The 19339-nt window shown below is 38.8% G+C and overlaps 1 protein-coding gene and 2 long non-coding RNA genes across 3 annotated transcripts; 1 reads left to right on the top strand and 2 right to left on the bottom strand.

Moving 5' to 3' along the window:
* Positions 1-2940: 2940 nt before the first annotated feature.
* LOC130467559 (uncharacterized) lies at positions 2941-6808 on the top strand. Its single transcript, XM_056836101.1, has 6 exons — positions 2941-3081; positions 3377-3767; positions 4033-4219; positions 4352-5030; positions 5121-6620; positions 6686-6808. Exons 1-6 carry the CDS (start codon positions 2941-2943, stop codon positions 6806-6808), a joined length of 3021 nt encoding a protein of 1006 aa, XP_056692079.1.
* Positions 6809-10398: 3590 nt separating this feature from the next.
* LOC130467017 (uncharacterized) lies at positions 10399-11785 on the bottom strand. Its single transcript, XR_008927177.1, has 4 exons — positions 11324-11785; positions 11183-11231; positions 10979-11093; positions 10399-10462 (listed from the first exon to the last, which is right to left on the bottom strand). It is a non-coding gene; the product is annotated as an uncharacterized lncRNA (long non-coding RNA).
* A 5373-nt stretch (positions 11786-17158) lies between these two features.
* LOC110797884 (uncharacterized) lies at positions 17159-18907 on the bottom strand. Its single transcript, XR_008927176.1, has 4 exons — positions 18436-18907; positions 18295-18343; positions 18091-18205; positions 17159-17574 (listed from the first exon to the last, which is right to left on the bottom strand). It is a non-coding gene; the product is annotated as an uncharacterized lncRNA (long non-coding RNA).
* Positions 18908-19339: the final 432 nt, after the last annotated feature.

Here is a 19339-nt window from a genome sequence, read left to right as displayed (position 1 = left end):
TGTATTAAATGTCAATCAAAATATGTTAAAAGTTATTAAAAATGAGTAAAAGTTACCCTAATATACAATAAATTTGTTATACAACTTGTGCGCGCAAAACCTTTTGAAAAGATTATCGATGATCAACAAGTCAATATTAGGTAATGAACAATTGATTGCATTATGAAAAGAGTAGATCAACCGGTGACTATCTATCTGATTTAGGCCACATCACAACAACTTGTATATATTACTACCTCCGTTCCTTAAATACTTAATCATGATTGATATTACGCTCTCCAATACATGATTTTGACAACGTACATCTAACTACAAAATAATGTAAGATGTTAGAGAGAGAGAGAGAGAGGGAGAGAGAGAGCGAGAGCGAGAGAGACCCCCCCCCCCCCCTCAACCACCAGATCCCACCGAAGAAGCCGCCGCTCAAGCAGCACAGTTCTCGAACGTCACTGGCAACCACATTAACCAACCACAACAGAAACCCTTGACATCCACCCTCCAAAAACCACAAAAATCATACGCAGCCATACTCCAACACCAATCCCACCAACCCAAACCCTACTGCTCTATCACCACCTCCTTAATTGGAAACGTGTCTACGATTTCCTCCATCATCGCAACTGCCCACCCCCCACCTATGACCCCTCTGTGGAAGCATTTATAAGTTTGGGGAAAGAAGAAGTTACATCCATGTCTGAAAGATGGGTTCGATCCCTTACTATTAAAGTTGTTGGGAAATCATTCTCAGTTGATTTCCTCAAGTCCTCTGTTCAAAGAATATGGAAGCTTCATCAACAACCTCAACTAATTGCCCTAGGCAAAGGCTTCTACAACATCACTATGGCGACAGAAGAAGAAAGAGAGATAGTTCTATCTAATGGACCGTGGTTTATTGCGGGGTATATGCTAATAGTACAACCATGGACCCCGGGTTTCAAACCATCACAAGCAATAATCTCCAAAGCCCCTGTCTGAGTATCCCTACCAGAGCTACCTATTGAATTCCACACCCTACCAATTTTGCAGAGAATTGCGAACGAAATGGGAGATTTTATCAAGACAGACATGAATGCATTGGAACAAAACAGAGTCAGGTTTGCCAGAATCCAAGTCTTGATCGACCTGGCAAAACAGAGGAAAGAAAGTATATGGTTAGGAGCATTCAAGAAGAGTATCCAGTATGATGAACTTCCAAACTTCTGTGGAATCTGCAATACAATTGGCCATGGGAGTGAAAGATGCCCTAGGAGAATTGTGGAAACAGAGAAGAGAAGTTCGGAGAAAGAAAAAGAAACAATCTGTACCGTTGAAAAAACGGCGCAACACGTGTCTGAAGCACAAGAAATCACACAACAAGAAGAAATTGGAAACCCCTGGATCCATGTTTCAAGGAAGGGAACAGCAGAAAAAACAAAAAGAAACACAAAAAAAGTAGTGCCAGAAAGAAAGAAGGAAACTGACAGGAAGAAAACAGAGAAAGGTGATAAAGGGAAGCCGCGAAAAGGACAATAAAAAAAACCTATTGGGTTCCTAAAGAATCACACGGTTCTAGTCCAAAAGGTGGTCACAAGGCTTTCAGCCCAACTGGAGAAAAAAGGCAAAGAAAAGGCCCAAACCAATCAGCCCATTGCCGAAAAACAATGCCAAGGAAACCCACAAAAAGTGAAAACGGTTCATGCTGAAACAAACATGGAAAGTCAACAATCCCATTTACTCCCACCCATAATCAACCCAATCGACACCACCCAACCAGATTCAATCTCACCCATCCATTCTTCACCGCAGATACAACCAATCACAGTTACTCATGACCAACCTTTCACCTTCTCATCCACAGTAAAACCTAATTCTAACCCAGATCAAAACAATACAACTCTTCCCTCCCCTTCTCTCTCATCACCCCATTCTCCACTTTCAAATCCTAAACCACCAAGGAAACTACCGCCACCAAAAAATATCGAACTCACTCGACGAGCAAATGGTCGATCTTGGAAGCGACTCGGAGGAAACGGATCTAACAAAACCACCACCATACATCCAACGATACTTCTACAGCCGCTACACACCCAACCCCAAGTTCACTCTTCCCTTCCAACCTCTCCCACTCGAGTTTCCATTCCCGATCATAGAACCCACCGCAGATCAATCTCTCAACCATTATGTGTGCAAGGATGCACCAATTCCGACCTACCCAGAGTTCCATGTCAACAACATGAGGTTCACCATCAGAACCCCTTCCCAGTGGCACGATGTCAACCCACCGGCGATACGCCACTTCATGATGGAGCCACAGTGGCTCGAATCCCCCTACAACAACATGGAAATGTCGCCAAAAAAGGCGGTATGATGATACCCTTCCATCTTCCGGATCTCAAAACACTGAAGGCACTCTCCCCTGTTTTGGAAAAGTTTGTGAGATGGTGGATGACCAGCAAGGAAGCAAGAGAGGGATGGGATGTATTTCCACCGGAACTGGAGTTTCTGAGCGACCCAATCCCAATTCTCCCCCAAGTCAGGACGACTTGGCAATTAACCAAGAGGAACATACTCAGGGGAACATTTGGAGAAGGAACGAATGCGTTGATGGTGATCTCAACAACAGAGGACTTACCACAAGTGGAAATCAAGGTGCTCCCAGTGAAGGAGATAGAGGAGGGAGACTGCGAAATGGAGTTGGAATTTGTGGTGAGGAAACAAATCCTGTGGAGAAAGAGGAGCCAGTAGTTCATAGACAAAACCGATCCTCTCACCTAGAAGAAGTACAAGGAGTTCTCACGAACTCACAAAATCCCTGATCCCATGATAATTGTCGCATGGAATTGCAGAGGAATTGCCCGTCGTGGCTTCCAGGCAAACATCAACCACCTCTACAAAGAACACCTTCCCCAAATCCTCATCTTAACTGAAACCAAAACCAGCCCCAAACACACTGAAAGAATAATGAGGAAGACCCCTTTCGAGAACTATGTGCTTGCTGAGCCGTACGGAATCTCCGGTGGGATCGTAGTCATGTGGGACCCAACCTTCATCAACTTTCAGTTGATCGGAAAGGACCTTCATGCTATCCATGGTGTGGTTGAGGTAAACACTAACCACCCCTTTAAATTTTTTCTTTCTGCAATTTATGCTAGTACTAAATATAAGAGTAGGCTAGAATCATGGAGTGAACTAATAGATATGTCCAATCATATAAATCTTCCTTGGGTGGTAATGGGAGACTTCAATGAAATAACTTGCCATTCTGAGAAATTGGGGGGGGGGGGGGGGAAATGCCATAAAACAATATAGAGCTGACCGGTTTGTTGATGCCATGAATAAATGTGGGCTAGTGGATGCTGGTTGTGTAGGAAGTAGGTTTACTTGGTTTAATAAGCAGAAAGATAATCCTATTTATCAAAGACTGGATAGGGCTTGGGTTAATATGCACTGGTTAAATCTGTTTCCAAACACTACTGTCCACACTCTCCCCAGAGAAAGTTCTGACCACAACCCCATTAAATTGATCACTGAGCAAGAAAGTAATCAAAATGTTTTCAATAAAAAGCCTTTCAAATTGGAACCACTTTGGTATGCAGAACCAGGTTTTGCTAACATGATTAATGCTGAACTTAGTATGGATGGGTCTGAACTTGTCAGTAAACTCAGTAACATTTCAGATACAATGGAATCATGGGTTAAAAATAACATAGGAAATATCTTCCACAAAAGAAAAAAGTTGTCTGCTAGACTAAGTGGCACTCAAAAGGCTTTAGAGACTAGGCCAACCAGTAAGCATCTTCTGGAATTATATGAGGAACTCTCCAAAGAATTGAACCTCATATATGACCAAGAGGAAGTCTTTTGGATGGCTAGGTCAAGAAAGAACTGGATTAATAGTGGAGATAAAAAACACCACCTTTTTCCATACCTCTGTCATAATTAGAAGGAGAAAGAATAAAATCTCAAGACTTAAGAATGAAGTTGGTGGGGACATAAAAGGGAATGAATTAGTTAACCATATTGTGACCTATTTCTATAACCTGTTCTCCTCAGAAGTCAACATCCCCTCCTGTCAAGACCACCACTATAGAAGTGACATCTGCATTGACCATGCCACAAATGTAGAAGAAATAGGGAAAGCAGTGTTTGACCCAGGACCCTTGAAAGCCCCTGGGATAGATGGATTACATGCCTATTTTTACCAACAGCATTGGGGAAACCTGTGGCAGGACCTTTATAAGTTTGTGGACAATGTGCTTCAGACCAAATCCTTTCCCTAAACCATAAATGACACCACAATATGCATCATTCCCAAAACTGACCATCCAGAAACCATTAAACAGTTTAGACCTATTAGTCTGTGTAATGTCAGTTATAAGATTGTCTCCAAGATCTTAGTCAATAGAATTAGACCTCACCTCAAGGACATAATCTCCCCAAACCAAAACAGCTTCCTACCTGGAAGAGGATGTGAGGTAAACTACATAGCAGCTTCTGAGATCCTCCATTCAATGAAGTCAAGAAAGGGAAAAAATGGGTGGTTTGCTTTTAAAATTGACTTAGAAAAGGCCTATGACAGACTAGAGTGGAACTTCATTAGATTCTGTTTAGCTAGGAAAGGCTTTGATAAAAACTCAACTGACCTAATCTTAAACTGTGTTGCATCCCCTTCCACCTCAGTGATTATCAATGGTAAACCATCCCCTACTTTCAAGACTTCTAGGGGAATTAGGCAAGGGGATCCAATATCCCCCTACATTTTCATAATATGCATGGAGTACCTATCTGACCTAATCACAGAAGCTGCCTCTGAGGGAAAGTGGAAACCCTTTTGTCTAAGGAAAAATGGAATTCCTATCACTCACTTAATGTTTGCTGATGACTTGTTACTCTTTGGGGACACCTCACCTTCTACCTTGAATAGTTTGAAAGAAGTTTTAGAAAATTTTTGGGAATGCTCAGGTCAGAAAATGAATAACTCCAAAAGCAGAATCTATTTCTCTAAGTACACTAGCCAACACCAGAAGGACTTGTTCTGTACCTCCCTTCATGTAGACCCTAGTGATGACTTAGGAACATATTTAGGCTTCCCACTTACAGACAAAAGACCAACTAAAAGTCAAACTTCTGAGATCTGTTAGAAAATAAAGAGCAAACTTGCATCATGGAAAGCTAAATGCCTTAGCAAAGCTGGTAGGTTAGTCCTCATCAAGTCCACCCTCAGTTCCATTGCTAGCTACTCAATGCAAGCCCTGTATCTCCCCCAAAAAACTCTTCAAGAGATAGACCAAACTTGTGCAAACTTTCTGTGGGACTCAAATAGCCAAAGTAAGAAAACTCACCTTGTAGCTTGGCTAAAAGCTTGTAGAGATCCAAAATTAGGTGGACTTAGTGTGAGATCAGCCATTCTTCTAAACCAAGCCCAGATGGTCAAACTATGTTGGAAACTACACACTGGAAATAATTTGGGAACTAGATTGGTTAAAGACAAGTACATTACCAATAGAGTTAATCCAACTAGGTTCTCAAAAGGATCCCACATCTGGCAGAATGTGGGGAAAGGGTGGGATCTGTTCAATAGACTCACCGCCTGGTGTATTGGGGATGGAACACACATCAATTTTTGGTATGATAACTGGACTGGTAAGGGTAGACTTAGAGACCTTATTCATGCCCCCTTGAATAGAGAAGAAGAAAATAGAAGGGTAGAATCTGTTATGAGAAATGGGCATTGGAACCTCAATATCTTGCCCTTTATCCTTCCAACTAACATCATCACTTGGATCCATGCTATTCCCATTCCCCTCTATGGTGAAGATGCCCCCTACTGTGGACTGTCCAAAGGACCCAAATTTAACTTAAAAAGTGCATACAATGAAGTCTGGAACAGCAAATTCCCAGTAGTGAACCCAAATGACAAATGGAGTTGTGTATGGAAAGCCAGATGCCCTCCAAAGATCCAGTTCTTTCTTTGGCTCACCATTTGGGGCAGACTCCCAACTGCTTCCCACCTAGCCAATAGACATGTAATCCCAAATGGTAACTGCCAATTCTGCCCTCACACTCAGGAAGATATTGCACATTTGTTCATCCACTGCCCTAGAGCCATTGAATTCTGGAACAACATTGAGTTTACTGACAAGTTTAAACACCTCTATAATGATGTTGAAAAATGGATTTTGGAAAACCTGAATTGCAAAGAACCATCTAATCAGGATATCCCCAATCAAACTATTTTTGCTTTTTGTCTTTGGAGGTTGTGGAACAGAAGAAATCTCTGGGTCTTTCAAAAAGAAAACAAACACATTGTTACTTGGTGTAAGCAAACCATATGGCTGGCAAATGAGTTTGAAAATAGAGACAATCTCCTCATCACACAGGGGAAACCAGTGCAAATAGAAAACCCAACCCTAACTAAGTTTATTGTTAAATGTGATGCTTCTTTCTGTACCTCTACTCTTCTTGCCTCCTATGAAATTGTATGCAGAAACGAAGACCACAAATTCCTTGCTGGAATAGCTGGAACTTTTACTACTGTCACACCTACTTTAGCAGAAGCTCAAACAATATTAATGGCCACCTCATGGACCATAGCTAAAGGGTGGCAGGATACCACAATCATCTCTGACTGCAAGGAAGCAGTTGATAACATCAACAATGATCAAGCACCAGTCTCTTTTCTCACAAATCTGTATGGCAAATGCAGGGAATTGCTAAAAAACCAAAGGCACCTATGGTTGAAGTTCAGAAGAAGGCAACAACTCGTGGAGGTGGATTACATCGCAAGAAAAGCCAAGAACCAGCTGAGTCTGTTGGATCAGTGCATTAGCATTGCCCCCCCCCCCCTTGTGTGAGGGGGTCGAAAAAGCACGAGGCTAATGCGTGACCTCGTCCCTCGTGGGTGTGACGATTCTTTTTATTCAATCAAGTGTAATTGGATTTCCTGTGAGTTTACACCCAATTGACTAGTAATATAGGAGTCGCCATTCAGTTTTTAACGACAATGAGAAAAACTGACAAAACCCGGTTATCGTGACATAAAGGGAGTGCAATTATGTTTGACCACGACGGCCGTAGGTTCCCTTATGATCCCTGGTGTGGGGATCTCTCAACATACACCCGCAAGGTAGAGATTGAGGGTTCGGGGGACTGTAACTACCGAGAGGAGTACTCGCTCGTCGATAACTCCAGAGGCAGGATATCCTTACTAGCTCAGCATAAATAATTGAAGGGACATGCGTTAACTATTAAACTAATCTGAGTTGATTTTAGCAATATGCAACATATAATACTAGATCGATCGCGATTATCTGATTTAAATAGCATTAAGGGACCTAGCATAATAATCCAATTTCCCAAAAATATTATATTTGTTAGGCGTGATAGAACAATCAGATTTAGTTAGTTTAACAGTTCATAAAAAGGGCGAGGAAAGCAATTAAATCATCGAAAAGGGACACATTACGACGCACCCTTGAGAGGTGCGTCACGGTTCTCAGAAAACTAACCACCTTGACTTTGCTATTTCTCCTTTTTATTTAACAAATCTCAAATTATGGGACAGGATACGTTCTGTTCGATTTATGGATCGATTGCGACAGAACACGTGAACAATTTCGCAGCGTGAGGCTTAGGCTAAGGGTTGGAGTCAATACTCAGAATATGAATTGTGTGTTGTTGTTCTTTTCACGTCGAACTTAAGGCCCTATTTATAGAAAAGAGTTCGTGGAAAGATAGATTTTCAGGAATTTGAATACGAAACGGATTAGGAAAAGAATCCGTCTCAGGTATTTTCGGCGCCCAGCTCTGGGCGTCAAAGATTTCGGCGCCCAGGGTTGGGCGTTGAAAATAGGGTCTGGCAGAATTCTTTGTCAGATTGGACTCTAGAGTACGGAGTTCATTAAGAGACTTAATCCGAGTTATTTTGTGCGTATCAATTTACGACGGAATGCGTCTGGGCCCTTTACGAACTCTAGGTTCGTTATGAGTTTAATTAATACGTTAACTCTTTTATCGAACTGCGATAGGAATAGAATTCTTTTTACAATTTCTATCTCTTTTAGGATTTATGTTGGAGTGCAACACCTAATTCTGACAGGTTTCTATCTTTTTATTCTTACTACTTTTAGCAACTACCCTTTACGGTAGTTACTATTTTTAGCTGGTTTCCATAAATAGCAGGCTTCAGGTGAAATGAAAAGGGTGATTGAGATTCATTATTTTATAGGAGATGCGTTGTCAAGTGGAGATTTATGTTTTCATCATCGAACCTTCCCTTTCGGGAATGGGGACAAAAGTAGGTGTCTACAGTTAGCCCCCACTTTGACTGAGTCTTGGAGTAAGACGATGGTCAAAGTATTAGACGGAGTGCGTCGCACAAGCCATAGTGACCTGTTTTGGCGAGGGTCTCACGAGCCCCCGAGTGATAACATTTGACTTAAGGGTCATCACTTGAAGTGTCGACATATCCCTCACGTGTCATTGGGATTTGGCAACTGATAGTATAGAAACTTCCTCACTTTGTGATTGGAAGGATCTAAAGGGGCGTAGGAACTCCCTCACTTTGTCATTGGGAGTAGCTACAGATGTTTTCGAAATCAAAGCTATAAAGTGTAATTGGGCCTGGCCAAGCCCAACCACGAGGTAAAAATATTTTTAAAGATTCTCATTTTCAAGGCTAGTTAAACGAGAAAACCCCCTTGTTTTTATGGGACGTAAAACGAAGGAAAATTCAGCACATCGTTCTTTTTTGGAAAAACGGAAAACCAATCCTTTAATTTTTTGGAAAAAAGGGAAAACCAATCACATCGTTCTTTTTTGGAAAAACGGAAAACCAATCCTTTAATTTTTGGAAAAAGGGAAAACCGATCCTTTAATTTTTGGAAAAAGGGAAAACCAGAAAAAGTTATCGCTGCAGCGACTAAGGACCTACGCGACTTGTGACGTAGACCCCGCCGGCTAAAGATGGCTAGCCTGTCCGCTAAGGGTGGACGCCCCGTCCGAAAAGTGGACAAATCTTGTTTTTGAATATTTGAAAATAAGGACCTACGCGGCTTGTGACGTAGACCCCGCCGGCTAAAGATGGCGTGTAACACCCCGACAATTCTCTCTTTTCTAAAATAACCTTTTAATATAAAATATAGAGAATTATCAAGGCATTATCGCCCGTGTGAAAACGTAACGGCTTATTCAGAATTTTGCAGCGGAAAACATAAAACTAACTTTTAGGTTCATAAATAATCTATTACATATTAGGTCCAAACCAATTAACTGGAATAAGGAAATACGAATAGTACGACAAATTTCAAATCCAAGTTAATAAATTAAATCACTTAATTAAACAAATATAACTACATGCTCTCTAATCCCGATCCCAATGATGCATCATCTTCAAACCTGTAGATGGGCAACGCTTATTGATTCTTAGAGACTGCTCACCAAAGATGGGTCATCACAGGATCAATAGGCATAGCCATGATCAACACACACAAACAAAGCACGTAATCAGCAAAGCTGAGTACTACATACTAAAGCAATAATAATCCTAACATGATACTATTAAACATAATTAAGGGCAGACAAAACATGATAATTTGACGACCATACTTGACTAGACTAAGCTAGACTTAATAACCATAATATTATTTTAGTTGAAATAGACAATGGACCGAGTTGTCCAACCAAAAGTCTTCCCCAAGGAAGACGAGGTACGGGCGCGACTCCGTAACCTCAGTGACCTGCGATATCGAGGAACGTTTGAATAAAAATAGAACACGGTGATCAATCCGATCCCAGAAAAGGCCATGGGCTACCACCATGAACCCCAACTCCTGTTTGTCCGTCACTTCAGACGTGCACAGTCTAAAGCTATTGCTATTCAGTTTCACTTTACATGATTTACAAATTGAGATTCCGTTATGACTCAACCATCACATAAGACATACAATTCACATTTGTTCACAACTGTTTTTATCTTGGAATTAAGTAAGTGATCATAAAAGCATCAATCAAGACTCATTCCAATTTATCCAACCTTTCCTTTAACCATGAGCAACCCTGTATATGGGCATAAAGTTTCAACTTACTAAACAAGGTCCTCCGCCCTCATAAAGTAGTGAAAAGATAGAAAGGGAATAACAACCAATCGATCCAAACCAATCATATAGAATAATCTAGTGTTCCCAACCAACATGTTTGTATCAATCATCCATACTAACATGTTACAGTTCTCATAGTGCAAAATAAGTTCAATAAGTTTGTCCAACAGTATTAAACATGCACATTCAATATAACCCAGTTCGTCCATAATATCAACATCACCAAGTTCAACAATAATATCAACATAACCAAGTTCAACAACAAGATTCAACATGGTTTCAACAATTAGCACACATTCCAAGCACACAGGTATGTACGTACCTTGTGTAAACAAACTGCAAGACCACTTTAATAATTCAAAAGTCGCCTACGGAGAATTCTCCACCTAACAACAACCAATATAGACTCATATCAATTCATATTGAATTTTCAGCAACATTAGGGAGCTTCAAACCCTTCCTAAACATAATTAGAAAATTTTACAATATCGAAACTTGAATATTTGATTTCCTAGCATCATAATTATTATATTAATTATTGAAATTCGTTGAAAACTCTTCAAAGCATCATACTTTAAATTTCCAGCAATCTAACTAATTTCAAACTACTCCAAAACATAATTAACATGTTTGAAATCATAAAAAAACAATAACTTTAATAACTTGTAATCGTCCTACCATGGTTTAAAACTATAAAAACCTTAAAAATCCATGCTTTAATAATTAAAACCCCTATTTTTAATCAAAATATATAATCTGAAAATTAGTAATTCAATTATGCAATATTAAAATCTGAAATTCATAAATAAATCACAAAAATCATAAATTTAATTCAATCAAAACATAAATTAAATTAATAATATAACTAAAACATTTAAATAACTTAGGGTTTAAGAAATAACCACAAGGAGAGAATGAGGAGGAGGCTGGCCGGCGGTAGACTTTGCGGCGCGGCAGCGACGGTCGATTGAGCTGACGAAGGTGGTGTTGTGCGGGTGGCGAAGAGACTCGCGGAGGCTGGGCGAAACAGAAAACCGAGTGAGGGGAGCAAGCACGACCAAAAGAGAGGAAGGGACAAAAGAGAGAAGGGGGAGGAAGAAGCATACCGGCGGCGAAGGCGGTGGCTCAGCGGCGCGGCTAGGCGCAAAGGTGGTGCTGTGAAACCAATAACACCGTTAAGGAGGGGAAAAACGACGAGGAGGAGCAGGGAAAGACAACCGAAAGAAGGGAGAGGAAGAAGGAGTTACCACGAGGGTCGACGGTGGTCGTCGGTGCAGGTGGTGGTCCGGCAGTGGGCGACGGCGTGGAGGGGAGGAAGGAGAGATGGCTGAGTTGTGCGTGAATTGAAGGAGGGTTTCTCTTTTTTTTTTTTTTTTTTTCTTCTTTTGGTTTCACGTAAGAGTAGAGAAGAGGAGGGAGTATTTAGTTGGGTTTATTGGTTTGGGCTTTGCCCAATTGGGCTAGGAGTAGTATTTAGGTTGATGAATCCACAATGTTTAGTATTGCTTTCTAATTTCAATAGAACGTGGTTTCGTAATTCGAAATCGTTTTAACGTAAAATTCAAATATACATTTTGATTTCGTAAATCATTAAAAGTATTCAAAATGAAATAAAATAATTATATTTTAATTACATATTCATTTCTGAAATCCGTAAATTATATTTAAATATATTAATATACGTTAAAATATATAAACAAAATATATAAAATTATGGGGGATTACAATCTACCCCTCTTAAAAGAAGTTTCGTCCCGAAACTTGACACGAAAATTCACATATCTTTCCAAACTTTCCAACTTATTCTTATTGTAGAAGTACTTTGTGCCACTCTTGTGCACTCTTTTGCCAACTAAGAGTTACTTGTAATATTCAAGAACACATTTTCTTATGCGGAGAATCTATTTCCTTTACATCAACATGTATAAGTTGCTAAAAATGAGCATAAAATGCATAAAATACCATAAAAACAGGTAAAAAGCGCGAATTTCTATCGCATTCTACCCCCCTTAAAGAAAACGAGTTACGCCCTCGTAACTCATCTCAGGGAATAACTTTGGATATCTTTTCTTCAACGAATTCTGCTCCCAATACTATATTTTCACTAAAATCATCTCAACAAGTGGAACCTCTACACTTCTTTCCCATACAATGCCTCAACATGTGACATCTTACTGCTCGCATGGTATCTATTTTTCAAGAAATTCAATCGAATCTAGGTGGTTCCCCAGTTACTCTTAAAGTCAATAACACAGGCTCTCAACATATATTCCGTAGTTTGGTTAGTCCCCTCAGGCTGACCATCAATTGCAGGGTGGAAAGCAGTACATTTTTCGATGTTGTCCCCAAGATTCAACTGGACCTTATTGCCAAAGTTTCAGACTTTTGTGCTCGGTAAGGATCTTACATGTTGCCCTATAAAGGTAATGTCTCCAAATATTCGCAGGTAACACAATAGCAGCTAACTCTAGGTCATGGGTTTGGTAATTAGGCTTATAAGGTTTCAATTGACGCGACAACAGTTGCGGAGGTCAAACATTCCCTTAAAATCTGGAAAGCTTCTTCACAATTCTCACTCCACTTGAATTTCGATTCCTTTTCAACAAGTTGGTCACTGGTTTTGCTTTCTTCGAAAAGTTTTCCACAACCTCCTATAATAGTCATCTAGGCTTAGAAAACTTCAAATATCGGACACGTCCTTTGGAGTAGGTCACTCACTCACAGCTTGAATCTTAGCATGATCTACAGAAACTCCTTCTGTTCAACTTTCCTTGTTACCGAACCTCATTACACTTTTCATGGGTGTATAACTTTTGGCTTAACTCTTAGCTCTTGCACCAATTCATGTATTTCTTTTCATCTTTTCCAGACAACAATGATTTCTAACGATCCTGGACCACTCAAATCTTCTCTTAAATTTATTCCCTTACGTAACATAGTTCTCAATCAATTTAACCCTTCACTTTTCTGTCGGTGTCACTTATACCCATATGACTTCAAGATTTGTATACTTCATTTAATAAAACTAGATTCTTCCTAAGCGTCTCCAAGTAATCCTCAAGTGTTTGTCATGCTCTTTCTCATTCCTTGCATAAATAGGGGTATCATCAATAACATCATAACGAACTTAATTCGGAATTCTTAGAAAATCTCATTCATCAAATCCATAATTAATGCAGGTGCATTGGTTAACCCAAAAGACATTACTCTAAACCCATAATGACAATAACGAATCCTAATGAGGTCTTAGGCCCTTATCAGCTATTCTCAATTGGTGGTACTTTAAACCCAAATCAGTCTTCGAGAACACACTCGCCCAATTCAATTGGTCCAATATGTCATCTATCCTAGGCAAAGAATACTTGTTCTTGATGGTGTTTAGTTCCCTAAAATCGATGCATAATTCCATACTCTTATCTTTCTCCTTAACAAACAACACAGGAGCTCCCCACGGTTATGCACTAGGCCTAATATACCCCTTAACGAAACAACTCTTGTAATTGTGTCTTAATTAGCTCATTTCAGGAGGTGTCATTCTATATGGTGCTTTTAGATATAGGTGTCGTTCCAAGAATTAAGTGTATAGTGATCTCAAAGGCTCCAACAGGTAACATACTTGCAATTTCACTCAGAAACACATCAATGAATCCACTCACAATGGCAACATACTTGATTTTCACTCCAACTTCTTTACCCACTTCTAACACACTGCAGAAAAATAGTTCACACTCCTTATTCATCAAGTCCTCACTTGCATTACAGAAAAAACTAAAGGTTTTTGGACTTCTCAAAACATCTATACGAGGTCAATCTTCCAATATGGTTCCTTAAATTTACTTTCTGAATTTCACAGTACGTCTATCTTAGCCTTGTACAAATTTAGCCAATCCCATCACGAGGTTTATCAATTATTGTGCCTTTTGCTTTCTCATTAAAGGAGTTTCCTTAAGGCAGTAACAACGAAGCCCAATTGAATCTCTCAACAGCGCTAAGTCTAACCCCATTTTCTCTCCACCACAAATCAGCCTCATCTTCCAAGTACAGTACAACTTGACCCACTCTCCTGTTCTCAAGACAGTTCACATCCCCAAACAGTTTCTCAAACTCTCTAACCCAGTTCTCTAAAAAGGTAGGATCAACTTGCTTCTTAAAGTATGGTGGCTTAACTTTGGTTAGTCTCTCAAACATGTCCCCAGTAGAATCAGGACGCTCAGTTCTCTCTTCAGCCAGTCTTCCCGCCAAAAGGCGAATAGTAGCAACTAACTCACTATTGCTTGACATTCTAGTGTGCGACCTAAAATTAATTACTCTACGATACATAACTCATATGTCCCCTCTACGAAAGAAATTTAGATTTGATCATAGAAATCGCATCAACAAACACTTATTCAAGAATGTACACCAATAATAGAGCAATCATCGTCACTCATTCAAGAAAATATCCCCATCAAGGACATACAATTTGAAAACCAATGAATGGAAGTTCAATCACAACAAATAAGTAATAATATTCCCATTCGGGTGCCCAAAATAAACTCATGATCATTTGGATTATCAATAATCTAACTCTATTCCTCGGAAGAATGTTAATAACAATTTCTAAACCATAATAACGCACTTGTCCTCAAATTAACATAAAGGTTCTATGACACAAACATAAACTATTGTTGGCGAATAATGGAATTCTCAAACTGGAAATGAATACTTTAACTTCTATTGCTAACTCTATAAAGGTTTATTACATCCTTGAAAATAATAAAGAACATTTCAAACTTCAATAAACTTTAACTTTAAACTGTTGTAGCGTCACTACTTATTCTTTAAAACATAAAAGAGCTAATTAACTATTTATGACTTCAAAATATTTGTGGCCTCTTGCCTATCCATTGCTCCTGAAACTTGCGGAGTGAAATTTAGATCTCAAAATCATCAAACTCTTCTCCAGGGTCTTCATCTTCTTCCATATCTTTATCTTGATTAGGCTCACTTGCCACCTCCTGTTCACTTTCGAGCTATGCATCTGAATCACTAGAAATTCAATGGTTGGCTCATGGGCCACTAGGTTAGGATTCTCTGCCTCAACACCTACATTCTCATTCTCCACAGCTACATCATTTTCTTCTAGGTCATTATTTACACTTATTCCCATAGGTTCTTCTGTAACTGCATCCCAAGCATGACTCCATGAGTTTCTACCCTCCTTGAACCCATTTTCTACGACCTCAATAATGGTGGTCATGATCTCTAAGTCATATCTCTACCTACCATCCCTAGTCCCATACTTAATCAACTTTGGTGTTCCATCATCAGAATGCATGTCTTTAAACCTATCTTTGAGTTCTAGGTATGGCATTTTGTTAGGTAAGCAATAGACAATGGTGGATGCTACAGTATCCTCTCTTATTAAGATGGGTTGGTCTTGTATCTAGCAAAATACTCACATCCAAACACGACTTTCTTCACAAAGAGATATTTTATTCCTGAAAGAAGCAACTTAAGATCTCACTAACGATTTCCCAACCAAACCATAATCAAAGTTCAATATAGCAATAAGTTCGGTGGAATCAAACAATCTCTCTAACGCACATTTGACTGCAACACTTGAACATTTAACACATGCATATAACAATTAACTTCTTATGCTAGAATTAACTAGTATGCACACATAATTCTATCCTATATGCCCTTCTTATATTACCCATCTCTCGTAATAAATCAAAATAAGTAAACATTGAAACGCTTAAAATAAAACAAGAATGATTAATAAGAAAGAAATTTTTATTAAACGAATAAATAACGAAAAAATAGAATAAGGTTTTTTTTTTTTTTGAATATATTTAATTTAAATACGAAAAGAAGAACTTACTTAATTCACATAAACGTAAAGTTTCGAATAAATAAATTAATTTCAAACTTAAATAAGAAATATTAATATACTTTTTAAACAAAATAAAATGAATTTGGTCCCCAAAAAAAAAAGTACCAATTTTTGAACACTATAATACGTAGAAACTCGATTTTTAAGAAATTTATTTTAAATAACTAGATAGTTAGGCACCTAAAATTTTATTAAAGTAAAACCTTAGCTTCTAGATACCACTTTGTAACACCACGACAATTCTCTCTTTTCTAAAATAACCTTTTAATATAAAATATAGAGAATTATCAAGGCATTATCGCCCGTGTGAAAACGTAACGGCTTATTCAGAATTTTGCAGCGGAAAACATAAAACTAACTTTTAGGTTCATAAATAATCTATTACATATTAGGTCCAAACCAATTAACTGAAATAAGGAAATATGAATAGTACGACAAATTTCAAATCCAAGTTAACAAATTAAATCACTTAATTAAACAAATATAACTACAAGCTCTCTAATCCCGATCCCAATGATGCATCATCTACAAACCTGTAGATGGGCAACGCTTATTGATTCTTAGAGACTGCTCACCAAAGATGGGTCATCACAGGATCAATAGGCATAACCATGATCAACACACACAAACAAAGCACGTAATCAGCAAAGCTGAGTACTACATACTAAAGCAATAATAATCCTAACATGATACTATTAAACATAATTAAGGGCAGACAAAACATGATAATTTGACGACCATGCTTGACTAGACTAAGCTAGACTTAATAACCATAATATTATTTTAGTTGAAATAGACAATGGACCGAGTTGTCCAACCAAAAGTCTTCTCCAAGGAAGACGAGGTACGGGCGCGACTCCGTAACCTCAGTGACCTGCGATATCGAGGAACGTTTGAATAAAAATAGAACACGGTGATCAATCCGGTCCCAGAAAAGGCCATGGGCTACCACCATGAACCCCAACTCCTGTTTTTCCGTCACTTCAGACGTGCACAGTCTAAAGCTATTGCTATTCAGTTTCACTTTACATGATTTACAAATTGAGATTCCGTTATGACTCAACCATCACATAAGACATACAATTCACATTTGTTCACAACTGTTTTTATCTTAGAATTAAGTAAGTGATCATAAAAGCATCAATCAAGACTCATTCCAATTTATCCAACCTTTCCTTTAACCATGAGCAACCCTGAATATGGGCATAAAGTTTCAACTTACTAAACAAGGTCCTCCGCCCTCATAAAGTAGTGAAAAGATAGAAAGGGAACAACAACCAATCGATCCAAACCAATCATATAGAATAATCTAGTGTTCCCAACCAACATGTTTGTATCAATCATCCATACTAACATGTTACAGTTCTCATAGTGCAAAATAAGTTCAATAAGTTTGTCCAACAGTATTAAACATGCACATTCAATATAACCCAGTTCGTCCATAATATCAACATCACCAAGTTCAACAATAATATCAACATAACCAAGTTCAACAACAAGATTCAACATGGTTTCAACAATTAGCACACATTCCAAGCACACAGGTATGTACGTACCTTGTGTAAACAAACTGCAAGACCACTTTAATAATTCAAAAGTCGCCTACGGAGAATTCTCCACCTAACAACAACCAATATAGACTCATATCAATTCATATTGAATTTTCAGCAACATTAGGGAGCTTCAAACCCTTCCTAAACATAATTAGAACATTTGCCAATATCGAAACTTGAATATTTGATTTCCTAGCATCATAATTATTATATTAATTATTGAAATTCGTTGAAAACTCTTCAAAGCATCATACTTTAAATTCCCAGCAATCTAACTAATTTCAAACTACTCCAAAACATAATTAACATGTTTGAAATCATAAAAAAACAATAACTTTAATAACTTGTAATCGTCCTACCATGGTTTAAAACTATAAAAACCTTAAAAATCCATGCTTTAATAATTAAAACCCCTATTTTTAATCAAAATATATAATCTGAAAATTAGTAATTCAATTATGCAATATTAAAATCTGAAATTCATAAATAAATCACAAAAATCATAAATTTAATTCAATCAAAACATAAATTAAATTAATAATATAACTAAAACATTTAAATAACTTAGGGTTTAAGAAATAACCACAAGGAGAGAATGAGGAGGAGGCTGGCCGGCGGTAGACTTTGCGGCGCGGCAACGACGGTCGATTGAGCTGACGAAGGTGGTGTTGTGCGGGTGGCGAAGAGACTCGCGGAGGCTGGGCGAAACAGAAAACCGAGTGAGGGGAGCAAGCACGACCAAAAGAGAGGAAGGGACAAAAGAGAGAAGGGGGAGGAAGAAGCATACCGGCGGCGAAGGCGGTGGCTCAGCGGCGCGGCTAGGCGCAAAGGTGGTGCTGTGAAACCAATAACACCGTTAAGGAGGGGAAAAACGACGAGGAGGAGCAGGGCAAGACAACCGAAAGAAGGGAGAGGAAGAAGGAGTTACCACGAGGGTCGACGGTGGTCGTCGGTGCAGGTGGTGGTCCGGCAGTGGGCGACGGCGTGGAGGGGAGGAAGGAGAGATGGCTGAGTTGTGCGTGAATTGAAGGAGGGTTTCTCTTTTTTTTTTTTTTTTTCTTCTTTTGGTTTCACGTAAGAGTAGAGAAGAGGAGGGAGTATTTAGTTGGGTTTATTGGTTTGGGCTTTGCCCAATTGGGCTAGGAGTAGTATTTAGGTTGATGAATCCACAATGTTTAGTATTGCTTTCTAATTTCAATAGAACGTGGTTTCGTAATTCGAAATCGTTTTAATGTAAAATTCAAATATACATTTTGATTTCGTAAATCATTAAAAGTATTCAAAATGAAATAAAATAATTATATTTTAATTACATATTCATTTCTGAAATCCGTAAATTATATTTAAATATATTAATATACGTTAAAATATATAAACAAAATATATAAAATTATGGGGGATTACATGGCGAACCTGTCCGCTAAGGGTGGACACCCCGTCCGATAGAAGTGGACGAATCTATTTTTAAATTTTTTTGTGTTTATTTTTTGAAAATAAGGACCTACGTGGTTTATGACGTAGACCCCGCCGGTTGAAGATGGCGAACCTGTTTCATTTTGTTTTTTGAAGATTCTATTTTTTGAAAACTGAGGACCTGCGCGGCTTGTGACGCAGACCTCGCCCGCTGAAGGTGGGCGAGCCCTGTCCGCTAAGGGTAGACGCCCCGCTCGCTGGAGGTGAGCGAACCTGAATTCGTCTTTTCGATTTGGGATTCGCGTGGTTCGTGGCGCGATCTTGCCCGATTGAGGTGGACAAGTCCCTATTTCATTTTTTCTTGTGATTTCTCTTGAGAATTTCTTTTCTTATTCATTCTCGCAGGAGCGAATTCTTTC

This window comes from Spinacia oleracea, chromosome 2, assembly GCF_020520425.1.
Source record: "Spinacia oleracea cultivar Varoflay chromosome 2, BTI_SOV_V1, whole genome shotgun sequence".
Classification (NCBI taxonomy): Eukaryota; Viridiplantae; Streptophyta; class Magnoliopsida; order Caryophyllales; family Amaranthaceae; genus Spinacia; species Spinacia oleracea.
This window is presented reverse-complemented; position numbering and strand designations above follow the sequence as displayed.